Genomic DNA, 18,568 nt, shown 5'->3' on the forward strand with positions numbered 1-18,568 from the left:
ACGTCATCAGAGAAATACAAATTAAAACAATTGTAACACATATTAGAATGGCTAAAATCCAAATCACTGAAAATACCAAATTTTCTGAAGGAGCAACTGGAACTCTTTTTCATTGATGGTGGAAATGCAAACTGGTACAGCCACTCTAGAACACAGTCTGGCAGTTTCTCACAAAACTACACACATCCTTACCACATGATCCAGCAATTGCACTCCTTGATATTTACCCAAAGGATCTGAGAACTTATATCCACACAAAAACCTCCATATTAATGTGTATCGCAGCTTTATTTATAATTGTCAAAACTTGGAAGCAACCAACAGGGTTTTCAACAGATGAATAGTTAAACTTCGGTACATCCATACACTGGAATCTTATTCAGTGATAAAAACAGAAGTGAGCTATCAAGCCACAAAAAAGACATGGATAAACGCATATCTCTAAGTGAAAGAAGCCAATCTAAAAGGGCTACAGACTGCATGATTTTAACGATATGAATTTCTGGAAAAGATAAAACTGTGGACACAGTAAAAAATGATCAATGGTTACCAGAAGTGTGGGAGAGGTAGGGAAGGGTGAATAGATTGAGCCCAGGGAAATTTTAGGGCAGTGAAACTATTCTGTATGAAACTGTGGGTACACATCATTATACATTTGTGAAAACCCATGGAATGTACAGCATGAAGAGTGAACCTTAATGTAGACTATGGACTTTAGTTAATAATAAAGAGCTAATGTTGGCTCATCGACTGTAACAAATATACTAGAGTAATGCAAGATGTTAATAATAGCGAAAACTTGGAGCTGGGGGTAATGAGAGTGGGTACTGTATACAGGAACCGTCTGGGCATTCTGCTCAATTTTTCTGTAAACCTAAAACTGCTAAAAGAAATAAAGTCTATGAATCTAAAGAATATTTTTAAAAACCCAAAATATTCACAGTAGAGAATGACAGAGCTAGTGTGGAATTTTCCTGATTTGCTTTGATTCACTCAATTTCCTATTCTGTTGGAAAAAAACAATTGCCTCATCCATTTCAATGCCAATTAAAGCAATTATTCAAATGGTCACTTGGTCTTCTAAACACATTTACTCACCCTCTCTTTCCTCCCTACCCTCTTTCCATCACACTTTCTATTTCCAATTTTGGACATTTAAAAAAGTCAAGTGGCACATCACCTCTAAGCTTGCCAATGTCAGCTCCTTTTCCCAACTCCCTCTTTAAGACCAAGCTCCTTTGCCTGATCAGAGGCAAGAATTATCAAAGTACCAGGTATATTAAGCTATCAAAGGAGGCACTTAAGAACTCAGTAATAGCAACTTTCTAGAACTGGGTCACACAACAAAGGTAATAAAAATATCCTTCCAATGGTATGAAAGTTTTTTCAAGACCTTTCCCCTTCCTCTGTGTCTTCTTACTCTCTCCTCCTTCCCTGTGCTCTAGCTACAAGACTCCCTTGCCCATCTCCTTAAACCCCATGAACACTCCTGACTTGGGTCTTTGTACTGTTTTTTTCTGTCTGTTCTCCCACTCCGGGCACTGTATCTGCATGGCTCACAGCCTCACCTCCTTCAAGCGTTTGCTCTAAGCTTACACCCTTAAAGCGGCTCACTCTGCCCATACCCAGCCCGACGGATCCTCTTACACTGCTTTACTTTGTCACAGAGTCTTGAAAAAGAGTACTCAGCTTACTCACTGATCTCATTTCCTGCTGTTTAATGGCAGTTTCCCCATTATGACATAAATTCTACGGGAGCAGGGAGTTGTCTGTTTTGTTTATTTATGTATGCCTTGAACACTTGCCAGGTACATAATAGGGGATCAGTAAACATTTGCTAAAGAATGAAAGAATGAAAAAGCTAAAGATTTAAGAACTTTGGAGTTGGACAGGATCTTGGAGATCATCTAGTCAAAAACTTTACAGGGCCTAGAGACCAAGTAACTCGATGACCAGTGGTGGAAGTAGAAGTAGCATTCTTGTTGTTTCTCACTGCACAAGTTCTACCCCGGCAAATCCATCATTTTATCTGATAAAGAAAACGTATCTACTTATAAAAATCAGGATTATTCAGGTACTGCTGTGAGAGCTAGCAATACCCTAATCGCTATTTCTTACAAATAGTTCCTTGTTCGCACTAAAACATCACCACAATTTTCTTTCTGGGTTAGGCAGTCAGTGAGTTATAAATAAGCTATGGTGTCTTAAAATTTAAAAATACACCATAGGTAAGTAGGAGAATGGATGATTTAAAAAAAAAAAAAACAACCTTAGAACGTCAGAATTTGAACTGCAGAACCATCTACATTTCAGCTCTGTCCCTAAAGGCTGAGGAAATAGATCACTCTTTTTTTCTTTGCCTTTCTCATTGGAGATGGGAAAAAGGGAATCCAGTTTGTTCTGTAACATCTCAGAGCAAATTAAATGAGTTCACTGACATGAAAACCCTGTTCAAACTATAAAGGACCAGCCAAATTTGCTGGTGAATATTTGTGGTAAAAGGAGGAATTTCTGGTCCCTCTATCATATTTAAAAAGCATATAACTTTCCTTCAGGGTTTTACCTCCCTATAAATAAGAAGGCTGAACAGTGTTATGGTCAGGGGCTAGGACCCAGATTCTAATCCTGGCTCTGCCAATACTAACTGGATGTCTTAGGCTAAATTATGTAACCTTTTCAAGCTTTGATTTCTCTTTTGTTAAATGGAAGAAATACTGATATCTTCCTGATATGTCTGTTATTAGGTTTAAATTAAAATAATGTATATAAAGTATCAAGACTAAATACATTTCCTTTTTATTATTATTTAAGAGCTTGCTATTACATATCATATATCATCCATTCAGAAAAAAGGAGTTAATATAGTAGGATGAGTCATGTTAATAAGAAAGTTAACTAGGCAATTTCACCATAATGAGCTGACACATTCACGGGATTTTAAAAAAAAATGATTTCAGGGCACAATTTCAGATTTTTCAGATTTTTTACAAATGCATCACTAGGGTGCTTGTAAATAAGGGGAATGAGAACCAGAGAGCTTTAGAAACTCTGTAAGTTTCTAGTCATTAGCAACTTAGAAAGCTGGGTCTAGGACATAGGTTTCCAGTTGATTGCCTCTCCTGAACATCACTAGTTTGCAAAAAACATCACTGGCTGTATCAGAAGAAGAAGAGCTGAGAAAAATTACAGCTACTATGCATGTGGAAATTAAAGTGGCTGACTTGTATTTAGCTCTACAACATTAACTTCACATTCTTTGAAAGAGACAGACTATTTAGGAGTAATCAGACATACAGCACCAACCAAATATTTCTCAATAGTAGAATGACCTGTGTAGCATTCAGTGTTAGCCTGATACCTCCATGTTTTTTTCTCCCAACTAATCACTGTACAGACTACCTTCAAAATGCCTTCAAAACATCTTGCTTCAAAATGAGGGAAATTTTAGACTGTAAAACAACAAACAGAAAAAAAAAAAGGGAGTTTACTTTTTTTAGTGTATTCTGCAGAATTGTAAATATTTGGAAAAATGGTTCCTGGTTCTGATGGCTAACTAGAAACATATGTTTACTTATACACCTCAAGAACGTTCCACTGCAAAGACAGGAAAAATACTGAAAGAAATCCACAGAAGCACAGGAAACTTAGGAGCACATCTACCAACATACAAAAATAGTAAGGACTTCCTGGAAGTTTTAAACCAAATGGAAACTGTTGGTTGAAATTACATAAACAAAACTGAGGAACTTGCAAACATCTACAGGTGAAAAAAAGACCAACAAAAAAGTGACTGTTCGCAGTGGAATTCTGGAATAACTCTAAGAGGTGGACAGCATAGAGAAGAAGCTATGCATGTGTCACTAGCTCATAATTAATCAAAGGACTCCATAAAAAGCCAGATCAGTCCATATGTTAGGAGTTACTGATGCAGGCATTCATACCTAGGACACACAGGTGGATAAATACTGCTGGCGTGGGAGATCTGACACGGGAGTTTTCACGAAAGGGCACTGAGACCAAAGAAGTGAGGTGGTGGCCTTGTGACTGCCACAAAGTACTTGTACTTCCCTCGACAAATAAACAAGCCAGCAGTACATCAGAAATGTAAGTCCACTAGAAAATGCATCTCCTTCTTTACACCAGAGCAATAAAACTGGAGATCTTGAATTAGAATGCATATTCACTGCTAGGAAAAGAAAATTTCTTACTTGGTCTGATACAATAAAATACACATGGTAATATTATCCAATCTAGACGCATCCACATATAGGAATAGAAAACCAATAGTAAGTAACCTGACAGTTGAGGAAAATTCTGAAAGACAGGAATTAAATTGAGACCAGTACTGAACACCATGAGAGCAACTGCTAATAGGATAAATGGGGAAATATATAAAGAAATGTAATTAATTCCCTTGAGAGATTCAAGTGTCCATCATATCTATAAAATAGAACAAACTAATATGAAAAAGAAGCATTCAGAGTTCTTGGAAATTAACGAAATGATTGCTGAAGTAAAGCCCCCAGAGATGAACAGCATAGCAGAATCGATACAGATTAAATTTCACAAAGTGAACTGGAAAACTGAACCAAGTGATCCTCCCAAGACCACAGTGTCAGAGGACCAAGAGATGAAAACTTTGAGAATATATGGTAGGGGACAGCAAGGATAGATCCAGAAGTTTCCACATCAGTCTAATAGATGTCTTTAGAAGGAAATAATTAAATAAATTACAGATGAAATCCTCCCGGAGGTGAAAAATGATGAGAGCCCATCAAATTCCCAGGAGAATTTATCAACTCCAAGGATTAAAAGAATATTTTACCCACTTCCTGCAAGAAAAGTAGGACATGTGAAAATCCTGGAGGAGAAATAATCAGTCAGACAGCTGTCTTCTACATGGCAGATAGACACTGGACATTAGAATACAATGCAGGAGTGCCTTCAATTACTTAAGGAAAAACAATTTTGAACCTAGAAGTTCATACCCAAACTATCTTTCCAGTATGGATCCATGATATGTTTCTTTCAGCCAATCAGGAACTCAAAAAGCTTACCAGCCATGCACTGTTTCTGAAATACCTATGAATAAAACATGCTATGGGCTGCATGTGACCCTCCAAAGTTCATATGTTGAACCCTAAACCCCAGTACTTTAAAATGTGACTGTATTTAGAGATAGAGCTTTTAAAGAGGTAATTAAATTAAAAGGAGGCCCTTAAGGTGAACCCTAATCCAATCTTGCTGGTGTCCTCATAAGAAGAGGAAATTTGTACATTGGAGGAGATATTAAAAATGCACCCACGTAGAGGAAAGACCAGGACATGGTGAGAAAGCAAACATCTGCAAGCAAAGGAAAGAGGACTCAGAAGAAATCAAAACCGCCGACTCCTTGATCTTGGACCACCAGCTTCCAGAACTGTGAGAAAATAAATGTCTCCTGTTTAAGCTGCCCACTTTGTGATATTTTGTTATGGCAGCCCTGAGCAAACTGATATACATATCAAACAAAAAGAATCCAATATAGCGGACTGCAGAGGAATTAATAAAGAGTAGTGAGCAAAGGTAACTGTAAAACATATAGTCTTACTTGATAATTATATACCGGTGAGGTCTAAGGCATTTTAAAGAATACGACTGCCAGGAGAGTAGATGAATTATTTACACCATGAATCTAATGTTCCAACAAATTTTAGTAAGCCATAGAGTTGTTTGGGAGGATGAGCCAGGTCAGTAAAATTTTGCCAAAGGTCTTCTTTAATTTGAGGGGTGGATAGGTTAGAACTATGAAATTAATTTTCAATAAAAATGGATAAATATTTTGAATAGATTTACTAAAAATTAAATGTCCACTTTAGAAAAAAGATACAGCAATTAAAACTTACAAACACTGGGAATAAGGAGGAATAAAGGAAATACAATCACTCTAATTAAGGGCAGAGGTAAAGGGGAAGATAATGAAACAAGAAAAAGACTAATAGAAAACACACACGAAAAACGTTTTGTACATATGTGAAAGGACTGAATTGATTTATTAAAAAAAACAGAAGCTCAGATTATGGAAAAAATAATCCAGCCATATGCTGTTTATAACTGACATAACTAAAGTCAAGAGTCATGGGATTGTTAAAAATAAAGGGATGAGTAAGATGTTAAGGCATTTATTTTTATTTTTTTTAACATCTTTATTGGAGTATAATTGCTTTACAACGGTGTGCTAGTTTCTGCTTTATAACAAAGTGAATCAGCTATACATATACATATAACCCCATATCTCCTCCCTCTTGCATCTCCCTCCCACCCTCTCTATCCCACCCCTCTAGGTGGTCACAAAGCACGGAGCTGATTTCCCTCAGCTATGCGGCTGCTTCCCACTAGCTATCTATTTTACATTTGGTAGTGTATATATGTCCAGGGCATTTATTTTTTAAATGGTAAGAATGTCCATATTATTAACAGACAAAATAAGATTTCAGGAAAATATAAAGGAGGTACTTAATATTGATAAAAGTTATAATTCCTTGAGCACCTATAACTGTCTTGAATCTTCATGCATTCAACCATATGGCTTTGAAATGTAAGGGCTGAGACCGATAAGAACAGAAAGACAAACTGAGACTTTATACTGGAGGAACTTAAAATACCTTTTTTCCCTAAATTGACAAATTACGTAGATAACAGTGAGTAAGGATGTAGAGGATTATGATTTAATTTATCTCTGTGTTTCTATCGTCTCTCTGTGCATCTATCTTTGCATCCAGTGAAGAAACAATCATTCTTTCATACATCTGTAGAAAGTTTACAAATGCATATATGAACTTAACGCATTATGAAAGCATGTCAAATCAACAGAGGGAGGACACGGTACTGAATCAGTGATGTTGGAAGAACGAGCTTCCTATTTGGAAAGAAAATCATGAATTTCTAACTTCTCACCATACATATGCAAAATCAATTATAAGTGGATGAACTAGTTAAATCTAAAAAGTCAAAATTATGAGATAACTTAAAAAAATGAGAATATTTTATTTTATGACAGGAAAGGGCTTCCTAAGCAAAGTATTAAGGCCAAAATCTATAAAGACAATAGAGACTGACAGATTTCACAAAATAAAAATGTAAAAGAAAAGTTGCTTTAACTATGAATCTGTTAAATGTTTTTTTTGTTTGGGTTTTTTTTTTTTTTTTTTAAGAAGCAATATTCAGCTTGGGACCCAGACTTCTATGCGAAGCTGAGTTTTGGTTCTTTCTCAAGGTGACTTTGCACCTAGCCTGCTTGTAGGCAGGGGTAAGAAATACCTTCTTTTGCAAATTCCCATGTCTCTGTCCTAAAACGGTAACTTGATTTTAATTTTTAGCAGCATAACTCTTCAACCTGAGGTCACTTTTCTTTTCCTGCTTTTATTATACTCTAAAGGGAAAGTCTAATTTGAAGGTCATATTCGATTAGCTCCTTCTGAGTGTCACCCTTTGCATTTCATGTAGTGCCATCCCAGCCTGATAATTTATACTTTAATAGAAACTTGCAGCAGCGTTTTTTTACCATCCTGAGGTTTATATGTCTACTATCTACAATAAAAGATACACAGCACATGTCAGCATCGTTTCCTCTACCTGTCCTATCCAAGTATCTTTGCTGTCAAGGTCTGTATGCCCACCTTTGCTAAGTTGTTAACATAAGCTCATGATTCTCACTATGTGATGGATGATACGTTGTGTTTGAGGCACTCTCCTCGGTGTCCCTCATCACATGGTCCTGAGGGTCATGCAAACTGCTTGACAAAATGCCTGACACATCAGATACAACCTTACATTTCTTCTCTTCTATTCAATAAGACCTGTCAGATTAAATACAGCACACTGATATAATATAGGGAGAATCTTGAATCTATACTCAAAAAAGGGAGGAAATCACTAAAAAGTACTTGGGTTCATTTTAACTACTGTTCTTGCGTATTACGTGTGTCACATCTTACAAATGACTGCAACACAGCAGTGTGTGAGACACGTTGAGAATTACTGCCTTAGTACATTACTAGCTATGTTTATGCTAAATTAGTATGAAATGCTCAAATGTAGGGTATAATCTCGAGCTTCGACAAGTCTGTTTAGAGGGCAGAAATGTGCTAAGTATGCTCAGTGACTCCTACACACACTTCCAACCTTTTATGCCTGGGGATATCTGCATATATTATTGTTTCTGCTTTTAAACACTATCGAATGTTGTTCTCAAAAGCTGCCTTTGATAAGCAGTGTACCACCACCTGTGGAAATAATGACCATGAGGTTTAGCATGTGACAGGAATGAGAGAGAACTGGTTAGTCTGGGACAGTTAAAATGCATATAAAAAAGGAATAAAATTATTGACCGAATATGATAGTGCCTCTCAACAACTTTCACAATAACATAACATCATAAAAAAATGCATTGTTAAATTAAGCACTAATAATAAAGGATTAAACAAAAAAAATCTGATGTGTAAATTGTCTGAAGCATATGCCATACAAACTAGTACCTATTTAATTTTGTATATATATTTCTATATGAATACAAGTACATATTCAACTTTTTAAAATATATTTTTTCCTTTTCAAAACTTAACATTTTCCTCCTTTCTCTCCCTCTCTTTTTTTTTTTTTTTTTTTGCGGTACGCGGGCCTCTCACTGCTGTGGCCTCTCCCGTTGCGGAGCACAGGCTCCGGACGCGCAGGCTCAGCGGCCATGGCTCATGGGCCCAGCCGCTCCGCGGCATGTGGGATCTTCCCGGACCGGGGCACGAACCCGTGTCCCCTGCATCGGCAGGCAGACTCTCAACCACTGCACCACCAGGGAAGCCCCCTCCTTTCTCTTTTTACTCAACATATCACTGGAAGAATCTCTAGAGCGCTAGTGATAATTAAGAAATGGGCCAGGTCCTCATCTATGTGGTAACATAACATCTCATGGTAATAACCAGAACCTTTGGGGCAAGTCATTAACACAGGTTACCATCTTGTAAATTATTACTTCATTGCACTAAGTGGTAACCCAGTGCCCTGATTAAATGAATGTAAATCTAAAATGCATTTCCTTTGTTAACTAGAAACTGTTCATACACAATATTTCATTGATTCATTATTTAATTATTTCTGATTATATTATTATATATAGTGATAAGGGTAGTTGCTGATCGATGTATCAGAAGTCCTTTCCAGAATATCTCACAGTACCTGGCCCTCGCTGGTGCGCTGTGCCTCTGCACCATCCCCCAGAGGGCCCAAGGTCATCCTGCATCTCAGAAACAAGGCTGAATTGAAGTGACACTCTTTTCCTTCTCTGCTAAACTTCCCGTTCTGAAGTTCATGTGCCTGGAAACATCACAGGGAATAAACAGAAGTTCCTCCTGCATTTATCGTAGAAAATGGGCCCCTGAAAGGTCCAACTCTTCTAAAAGGACAGCTATAGTTCTAATGACAAACCCAAGAGGACTCCGAAACTGACCAGAGGAGGCCTGGATCAGTTTGACAAAGAGGATGTAGTCTGGTAGCTCTTATCCGTGGTGAACGGCTCATTCACAAGTTAATCACCAAAAGCAGCAGCACAGAAGGATTAAATGGTTTGTCACGCAGGCAATTATAGGAAAAAGAAATACCAAAAGCATCTCCCACACCACCTTACACACACTACACATTTAGGAGGACGATTTAAATAACTGTTACACCAATTTTTTTTTGTTTTTTGCTACATTTGTAATTCAAATCAAATTTATACTGAAAACTACAATATGTAGAACCGGAAATATGCAAAGCACCCTTTAAAGAACCAGATTTCAGTAACTATTGGTAGGAAATAAAAGATGATTTTGAATAATAAAATATGGAAAATAAAATACGCCATAAAAAACCCATCTAGTTCTGAGAGGCAGTGAGCATAGTAATTAAAAGCATATGCTGGAGCCATTTCGTAAATAGCTCTGTGACCTTGAACAAGTTCCTGAAGCTTTCTGTATCTCATTTTCCTCATCTGTTAAAATGTAGGTAATGTCATTACTTGCCTCATGGAAGGTGTGAGGATTAGATCAATCAATACATGTAAACGACTTCAGTGTATGGCATACAGTAACCCTCCGCTATTATTCTCGGCTTTTTTCTTTTTTTTCTCTGATCTTACTATCTTCCTAAATATCACATTAAAAGAAAACAAAGCAGAATTCACAAGCATGCGGCCACCTCAATAATGGCTTCCCGAATGGAATATTTACATGCTAAATTCCATAGGTTTTAGCAGAAATCATGTAGCTCTAAAACTCAACTTTAAAATCAAGACCACTTCAACCTGGTGGCTATCTGTTCTGATATATGAACAATAGCCTTCTAGAAGCCCATTTAGATATATTAACCCACCTGTTAACACTGAAAGAAGTTTTAGGAAATAGTTCGTTTCCCCCCCCCCCGAGTAATTAGAAATTTCTATAAATTACAAAAAGTATTAATTATAAAAGTTCACTTCCTTTTTGTATCTTTAAAACATCAGTCTGGAGTAATCAAAGGATATTAGTCATTTGCAGAGACATTCTCTTGTCCTGTGTCAAACTTTACCTCTTTCCATAGATATTAAATAACACACCTGAGCTAGCATTAAATATCAGAACAAGCCAGAAGCTAGAAAGATGAACTACTGAAACTAAATAATCTCATGGGAAATTAATTGGGTTTCACTTAGGGCTCTTTTGGCAATGTGAATGAGAAAGAGACCAGAACCATTTTAAAGAGTGCTTTTCATTTAATATGTAGGTAGGTAATTGAAAGACAGAGAGAAACTGACCTAGAAAATAAAGTATGTATTAGCATTGTTCCATAATTTGTGAGCCTGTGAATCAAGGGATACTGATGCCTGTATAGCTATCTTATTATTCTGAATATTATTCATTCACTATCCTGAATATTATTCACTTATTATACTACCAGGCTTTCCAGTTCCCGTAAAACATTTCCTCCATCATGCAGCACTCTACTTTACAGGCTGGGATAAAACTGAATTGTTTGGCTTTTTACCCTAAAAATAATAGGGACCTCATAATTGAATTTCACTTTGATCTCATCAACTGTATGTCTTCTTTGACTGCCCTAGCTTTATATGATGTCCTTCACTAATATACTAATACAATTAAAGTGTGCTTTATTTAGAAAATAATCTTAATATGCCAGCGAAGATCTAAGTCATGTTCATTATTTGTAGCAATTGTTTTCCAGTTTATCCTTATACTCCACTTTAAACCAAGCTATATCTTCTCTGCCAGAGACCGCTGGAAATCATCTTCTAACTTGTCTCCCTGTTTCACTTCCACTTTCTGGCCTCCTCCTACCCCCAGGTCCTGTCCTTTTTCCCCTCAGCAGCCAGACAGATCTTCTAAATTTTCAAATGAGGTGCTATTATCCCTCGATTTTAAACTCTCTGCTATGGACTTAATGAGTCTCCTCAAATTCATATGTTGAAGCCTTCATTCCCAATGTTTTGGTTTTGGGAGGTAGGATCTTTGGGAGGTTATTAGCTCATGAGGGTGAGGTCCCTGTGAATGAGATTAGTGTCCTTATAAGAAGAGACACAGAGAGATGATCTCCTTCTGACAGGTGAGCACACAGTGAAAAGTCAGGAAGAGGGTTCACAACAGGATCCAAATTGGCCCATACCTTGATCTTGAACTCCTCAACCTCCAGAACTGTGAGACATAAACTTCTGTTGTTTGAGCGATCTAGGCCATGTTAATTTGTTATAGCAGGCTAAGCTAAGAGACTCTCCAATGACTTCCCGTGATTCTTACAATAAAATCTAATCTCTTTACCATCCTTACAAGGCCCTGAAGGAGCTGGTTCCTACCTATCTCTTAGCGTATCTCGCTCTCTTGCTTATTTTGTGCCAGCTATACTGGCCTTCAGATACCTCCCACTTTTGAGCTTTTCCATTAGCTTGTTTCCTCTGCCTAGAATATTCTTACTTCAGTTATTCACAAGAATGGATCTTTCTGGTTTTTCAAATCTAAATTCAAACTTCATATTTTTCAGAGAGACTTTCTTACCATTCAATATAAAATAACTCTCTCAGCAGACCATGAGTAATTATTTATAACAGAAAACAGTTTACTTTGCTCCAGAGTATTGTATCACAAATTGAAGTTTTCCTATTTGTGTTTCTTAAATTTGTTTTCTGTCCGCCCCTACTAAACAGTAAGTTTTTAATAAGTTAATGTAAGGAGGACAAGTTTAAACTGAATGAAGCTCACTCAAAATTTTTCATTGTTTTATCAGTTAATGTCTTCAAAAGATTTGTGTTTTCATTGGGGTGGGCACTTAGACAGGGCTGAGTTAGAAAATATAAACTAACATATTTCAAATAGAGGACCTTTAATATAGGGAATGGGTACCAATTTTATGGAAGATATGAGAAACTACCAAGGAAATTTTGATTAGCATGTACAGGAAGATTAGTATGTACAGGAAGATGTCTCCAACCTGAAAACTAGAGGGTCAAAGGGAGGGAGTAGTGAAGCTAAGTTGCTGGAAGGAGATGGCATTTGGCAGGCATCCTTGGTGGGAGCCAGAGCCAGGGAAGCAGGGACTCCCTAGGGGAACTGAGTCACAGATGAGATGCAGCAGAAACTCAGCCAGAGAGACAGAGACAGAGACAGAGATATAGATATAGAGACAGAGAGAGAGAGACAGAGAGAAGGAGAAGAAGAGAGACAGAGAGAGGAGGAAGGTTTGTCTCCTCTTCCTGCCCTCAGATCTTTGGCCAGTACCTTCCGTTGGCCAAACTTATTCAGGAATGCAGACAGCAAAGGACTCGGGAAAGTGTAGTTCTCTGGGATACAGAACAGAGCACAGAAGGGCAAGGAATACATAGCACTTAATACAATTTCATAAAATTTGTGCTGACAAGAAAGCATTCTCTCACAATCTGCAATTTGAAATCTCTTTTAGGAATACCTTGTTATTTTTATGGCCTTATAGATGCTCTATCATGAAACTTCACTGTAGGTATTTTCTTTGCCATATCCTTTCTAAAGGATTTATGTAATCAGTGTAAGAAATAGTTTCAGATTAGTTATAATCTACCATATGCTCCAGAATTGTACTTGCTATTTATTAACTCAAGAAGTCACCTATTTATGGCATATCTTAGAGCAGTGTCTTTCAACCTTTTCAAACATCAAGACCCTTTAGAAATACATATTTTTCTCATTAGAAAGGTAATACATGTTTAATGTAGAAAAATTATAAAATAAATAAGAGTAAAAGTAATGAAAAAAATCTTTTCATTTCACCATCTAGAGGTAATTACTTTTACCATTTTAGTGTCTATCCTTCCATATATTTTTCATATATATATATATATATATTATACACACACACACAGATACAGATATTTATTAAATTAATATATAGATATAGATATTCATATGTTAACATATATAAAACTAGATATATTTTTATATGGCATTCTAAAATAAATATTTGTTAATTTGGTTACTTTGGTTATTAATGAATCATAAATACTTCTCTTCATCATTAATTATTCATTCATAGAATTAATTTCTCCATAGTATTTCATTGTAAGAGTGAATGTACTATATTTCACCAATTCTTAGTATTTGACATACAGGTGGTTTCAAATATTTCCTACTATAAACAACAGTGAGATGAAGAACCTTATAAATAAAACATCAAGCATATCTATCTTTATTTCTTTATAAATATTTATAGATGTAGAATGTTTTGGTAGGTAGTATAAAAATTATAAAGCTTTTAATTTCCAAAATGCTCTTTATAATTGCATATTGATAGCAATGACTATCTATTTCTCCACATCCATGCCCTCAGTGGACATTATCATTTATTTTATTCTTTAAAAATTTCTTTTTAATATGCAAAAGAGGAGGTTCTTCCTCACCACAAATCCAGATAATATTAGTTGGACTTCTGGTTAATTTAGAAAATACATGCACAAAGTTGGGTTCTCAGACCTTTTGTAAGAAGCTATCTGTCCATCAGACTTGCCAATGCTGTAACTACAGGTTCTTTCAAATGCAACACATCAGTTGAAAAACCCCACCGTAGAAAATGTTGTAAAATGTGACACTGTTATACCCAAATTAGAGATTAAAAGAAAGAATAAACTTGCATGTGAACAAACAGCATGTTGCTGGAAAGCCTTGATTTAAAGGGTAAAAAGAATGGGTTTCCACTTAATTGATTCACTCACATATAAAAATATGGCATACTCAGGAAGTTTTTCAGTCTGGGAATAATTCAAGATTAAAAGCAATAGTTGAGAAAGAGACTTGCCACAGGAACTGTGATCTGTCAGAGACATAAGGATACATTATGAAAACAGTTTCTCCTTGGGTGCCTGTCATAGTTAGGAATTTTTCAATAGCAAGTAACAAAAAGAATTTTACTGGCTCAGGTAAAGCAGGCTCCAGGATTTAAACAAAACAGGCACAATTCTGTTTCCTCTGTGTGCTAGCTTCTTTCTCACACAATCTCTCTCCCCATATTGGGAAAGATGGCTTTCAATAGCCCCAGATTTAGCCTACTTCCTTGTGACTTGCAACACAGAAGAAAGAGAGAGCCTCTTATAAACATTGCATCAAATACTGTAAATGACTATGATTGGCCCCACTTGGGTCATCTATGGAGGCGGTAAAAAAAAAAAAAAAGCCATGGTGACAGTCAAACCTACCAAGACAATCTGGAGTAGGGTAGGGCAGTTCCTCTACAAAACCTGGGTGTCAACCTGACTACCATTGGCCTCCACTGTTCTTTCCAGTAGACCTCTCTGAAGGCAGCCCAGAGTATAAAGGCATTGCTACACTTAACTGCTGGCCTCCAGTTAGAAAAACCTGTACTCACCAAAAGCAAGCTATCAGAAATCAAGACTTGAGGCCAACGTTTCCATTTCAAAGGTTATTTGTAGAAGCATGGATTAAAGCAGTGGGCTGTTTAACTAGGTAACTAAACTAGTTGACTGTCTTAGTTCGACTTTAACATTTGAATTTTGGGAGACAAAAACATTCAGTCTATAGCACTGAATGACCAGCTGGTGAAGAGCTAAAGGATATACGGACACTGTTTTTGAATTGAGGAAGCAACATTTTGTTAGAAAGTGACTGGAATCTACGTGCATTCCATTGAATGGTTCATTGGCCTTTCCATTTCTTATTTGCTTCCGTGTGTAACAAATAACCACTGACTAGTGTCCTCTTCAATTGCAGCATCGATGTTTTAAAATGTCGGTAAAAACAACATGTTACAGAGTCTTTTTTAAGATCAGTAGTTATAAATTACCCCGGACAAAATTTAGCATAAGCAAAAGGCTAATCTACTGAATATTCACACACTGTATGTAAAAACAATGAAAAAAAAAGCAAACTTTTCTCATGATCTACATAGACTCACATGTATTGAAACTGTTAAAAATGAATCTCTTTTTCTGTTGTTTTTACTGGCTTCTCTTTAGGAAAATGGACATTTAAATAGAATCCATATAACTCCACCACTTTCTTTGCATGTTTTTAGTTTTACTTGATAAGAGCTCTCTTTCCTATCAATGGCTAGAATTGATAAGGCCGTTTATTCCTTCTTTCCCTCATGTTTTTCCTTAGACATCTCTGAATGCTGCAGAAAATCTGAGAAACAATGCTGGATAAAGGATGTCAGACCTTTGAAATCAGATTTTTGGCTAGTTGTGCAATCACGGAAAAATTACTAAGTCACTTTGAGTTTCAGTTTCTTTACTAAAAATTTGGGAAAAAGATACTACCTCATCAGGTGAATGTGAGAATTAAAACTGATAACACATATAAAGTTAAAATGAACAGCCAGAAAGATAGGAATCACTTAATAATAGTTGTTATTATTTATAAGGGACAATGTTTGAGATAAAGACAAAAATTCCAAATTGTATTTATCCCAATAATAAATGACTGTATAATTTCAAAGCAATAACACTACATGTTGTGTTCTGATATACAATCTTTTGATTAGAAATTAAGATTTCAAAATTGGTTCCTAATGAATGAAAAGCTCATTCATTGATCTCTCATGCAATAAGAAGTATAAATGCAGCAACTTGTTTCTTTAAAGACATTTGCATTTGGTGCAGATTCTTATATTAGCTAAAAATGAAGCAGGTATGTTGTTTTTAGCGTGAGCTGATATATACTTATAATCTTAAGTGTGCTTTGCTTTTACTGTGTGGAAGAAAATTCTCTCCATTATTATCCCTCTCATCATATTTCTTCATTGTCCCTATCTAAGTTGTTATTAGAAGATATATGTAGAATCTGCCCATAATCTTTTATCTCTAGATAATCTTTTAAATAGCATGAACCATAATTGAGTTCAGGTGGCAGCAGTGAATGACATAAATCTTGAATGAGATTAAGATGAATGACAGCACTGCTTGCCAAAGTCCCATCGCCCCAGAAAGAAAAGAGAAGTTAATAGAATCAGGATGGGTGCTGTCTGACTACCAAAAAAAAAAAAAAAAAAATGTTTAAACATATGCTCTGAATATTTCAGTGAAAGACAAATCTCTGTCTTCCTTTTGTACCTTTAATACTCCCATGCTCCTGGGATCGACCATGTAGAACCAGAACCGAACGGTACACATTCCGAGGCTTGCTGGGAAGCTTTGAGAAGTAGTGATTCTTGCAGTGTATCCTTCTTTGGGGCCAGATGAGTTGACATACAGGAAGTGCTGGCCACTACCTTGTAACAGATGAATATATTTTTTATTTAGTGACATATGTGTTATAGCATGAGGCAGAATATATTTAAATCAAGTACAGATTTCATTTTTCCCCAAACACACACACACACACACACACACAGAAAATTAAACACAACTCATTTTTTCTCAGTTATATATTAATAATATTTAATTCTTTGAACCAATATTAAAAAGAGTGTCACTATGATTATGTGATTCATAAAATTCACCTTGGTATGCGACTTGTGCATAAAGTGATCAAATAGTTGTGTTGACTCTGAAAGTGTATTCCTTTTCTCCTAGTTTGCTCAAACCTGTCTGTCAGTTTCAAATACATAAAATATTTTGTATGCTGCATGTAGAGTAGGTTCAGAGGCTGCTGGGGCTGATTGATATTGTATCTCATTTTTGGTTGTTCTGATTCCCACACTGACCAAAGTAACAGTGAATGGTAGGCAAGAACTGCAAAGTGAAATGTAATTCTTAAAGTCACCATGTTATTTTTCTAAGCAATAGATAACTTTTGTTCTTCTCAACTGCATTAGTATGTGAAAGAGCTCTCCATTTAAACACAATTGGATTTTATTTTTCTGCCGACATCATCAAAATTCATCAGAGTCATTATTCCCTCTGTGGCGTTTATTGGGGGAGAATGAAAAAAAAAATATATATATATACTTTCTTATGTTAAATATTTATTTGTAGTTCTAAACTAAGGTTATTAACATATTTTCTAATTAAAAGTATTTTTTTCCTGTGGTATTTATTATTGTTACTGAGATATATGTTCTTAAATCATAAATTGTGAATTAACAGTATGCCTTTTCCAGAATGTCATATAGTTGGAATCATACAGTACATAGCCTTTTTAGATTAGCTTCTTTCAGTTAGCAATATGTATCATTTAAGGTTCTTCCATGTCTTTCTGTGGCTTGATAGCTCATTTATTTTTATCACTGAATAACATTCCCTTGTATGGATGTACCACAGTTTGCTTATCCATTCACCTATGAAGAACATCTTGGTTTCTTCTAAGCTTTAGCAAATATGAATAAAGCTTATGTAAGCATCAGTGTGTTAAGCTTTTGTGTAGACAGAAGTTTTCAATTCATTTGAGTATACCAAGGTACACAACAGCTGGATCTAATAGTAAGACTATGTTTAGTTTTGTATGAAACTGACAACCTGTCTTCCAAAGTTGGCTGTCCCATTTGTCAGTTCCATCAGCAATGAATGAGAGTTCCTGTTTCTTCTCATTCTCATCCACATTTGGTGTTATCAGTGATTTGGATTTAGCTGTTGCGATAGCCAATACTTATTGGTGCTCTCTCTTGAGGGCAGGTCTTGTTATTAAGAACACACTGCTCTGGGTAAATTTCAAAATGGCTACTTTTCCCCTCCACCAGCTCAAAGCAGAGAGGAGGTCTCTCTATCTTCACTGTGAGAAATGGCAGGACTACTGAAGTTAAAACTTACACAAGTGTGGAGCCCCCGACACTGAATCCCCTGGGATTTTTTAATCTCTCAAATGTGTGCACATTGAGCCTGCAACAATTCATCAGTTATAGTTTAGGATTTCCTACCCCAGTTCTGATTCCTGCAGAGGTTTCTCTTCGTGAGCTTCTGCTCCAGGAAACTGTGATTCTGTTTCTCCTGTTTGTCTCCAATTTGGAGGCAGTGGTTTGCCTTTGACCTCAATTCTCTAACAGATCAGGAAGAGTTGTTGACTTTTAGTTTATTCAGCTTTTTGTCTTGTTATGCGGATGGGAATAATGACTTCCAAATGACTTACATGACAGATGAGAAACTGAAAGTGAC

The 18,568-nt window shown here is 36.2% G+C and overlaps 1 protein-coding gene across 1 annotated transcript in view; it reads right to left on the bottom strand.

Annotated features, from left to right (window-relative positions):
- The window catches only part of MALRD1 (MAM and LDL receptor class A domain containing 1), a 579,678-nt gene that overhangs the window by 133,488 nt on the left and 427,622 nt on the right, over window positions 1–18,568 (bottom strand). Inside the window, exon 32 of the mRNA XM_029239293.1 lies at window positions 16,592–16,749. Coding sequence (XP_029095126.1) covers window positions 16,592–16,749 — 158 coding nt within the window. The remainder of the gene's footprint in view (window positions 1–16,591; window positions 16,750–18,568) is intronic.

This window comes from Monodon monoceros, unplaced genomic scaffold (assembly GCF_005190385.1).
Source record: "Monodon monoceros isolate NGI ecotype Baffin Bay Population unplaced genomic scaffold, NGI_Narwhal_1 Super_Scaffold_21, whole genome shotgun sequence".
In the NCBI taxonomy this organism is placed as follows: Eukaryota; Metazoa; Chordata; class Mammalia; order Artiodactyla; family Monodontidae; genus Monodon; species Monodon monoceros.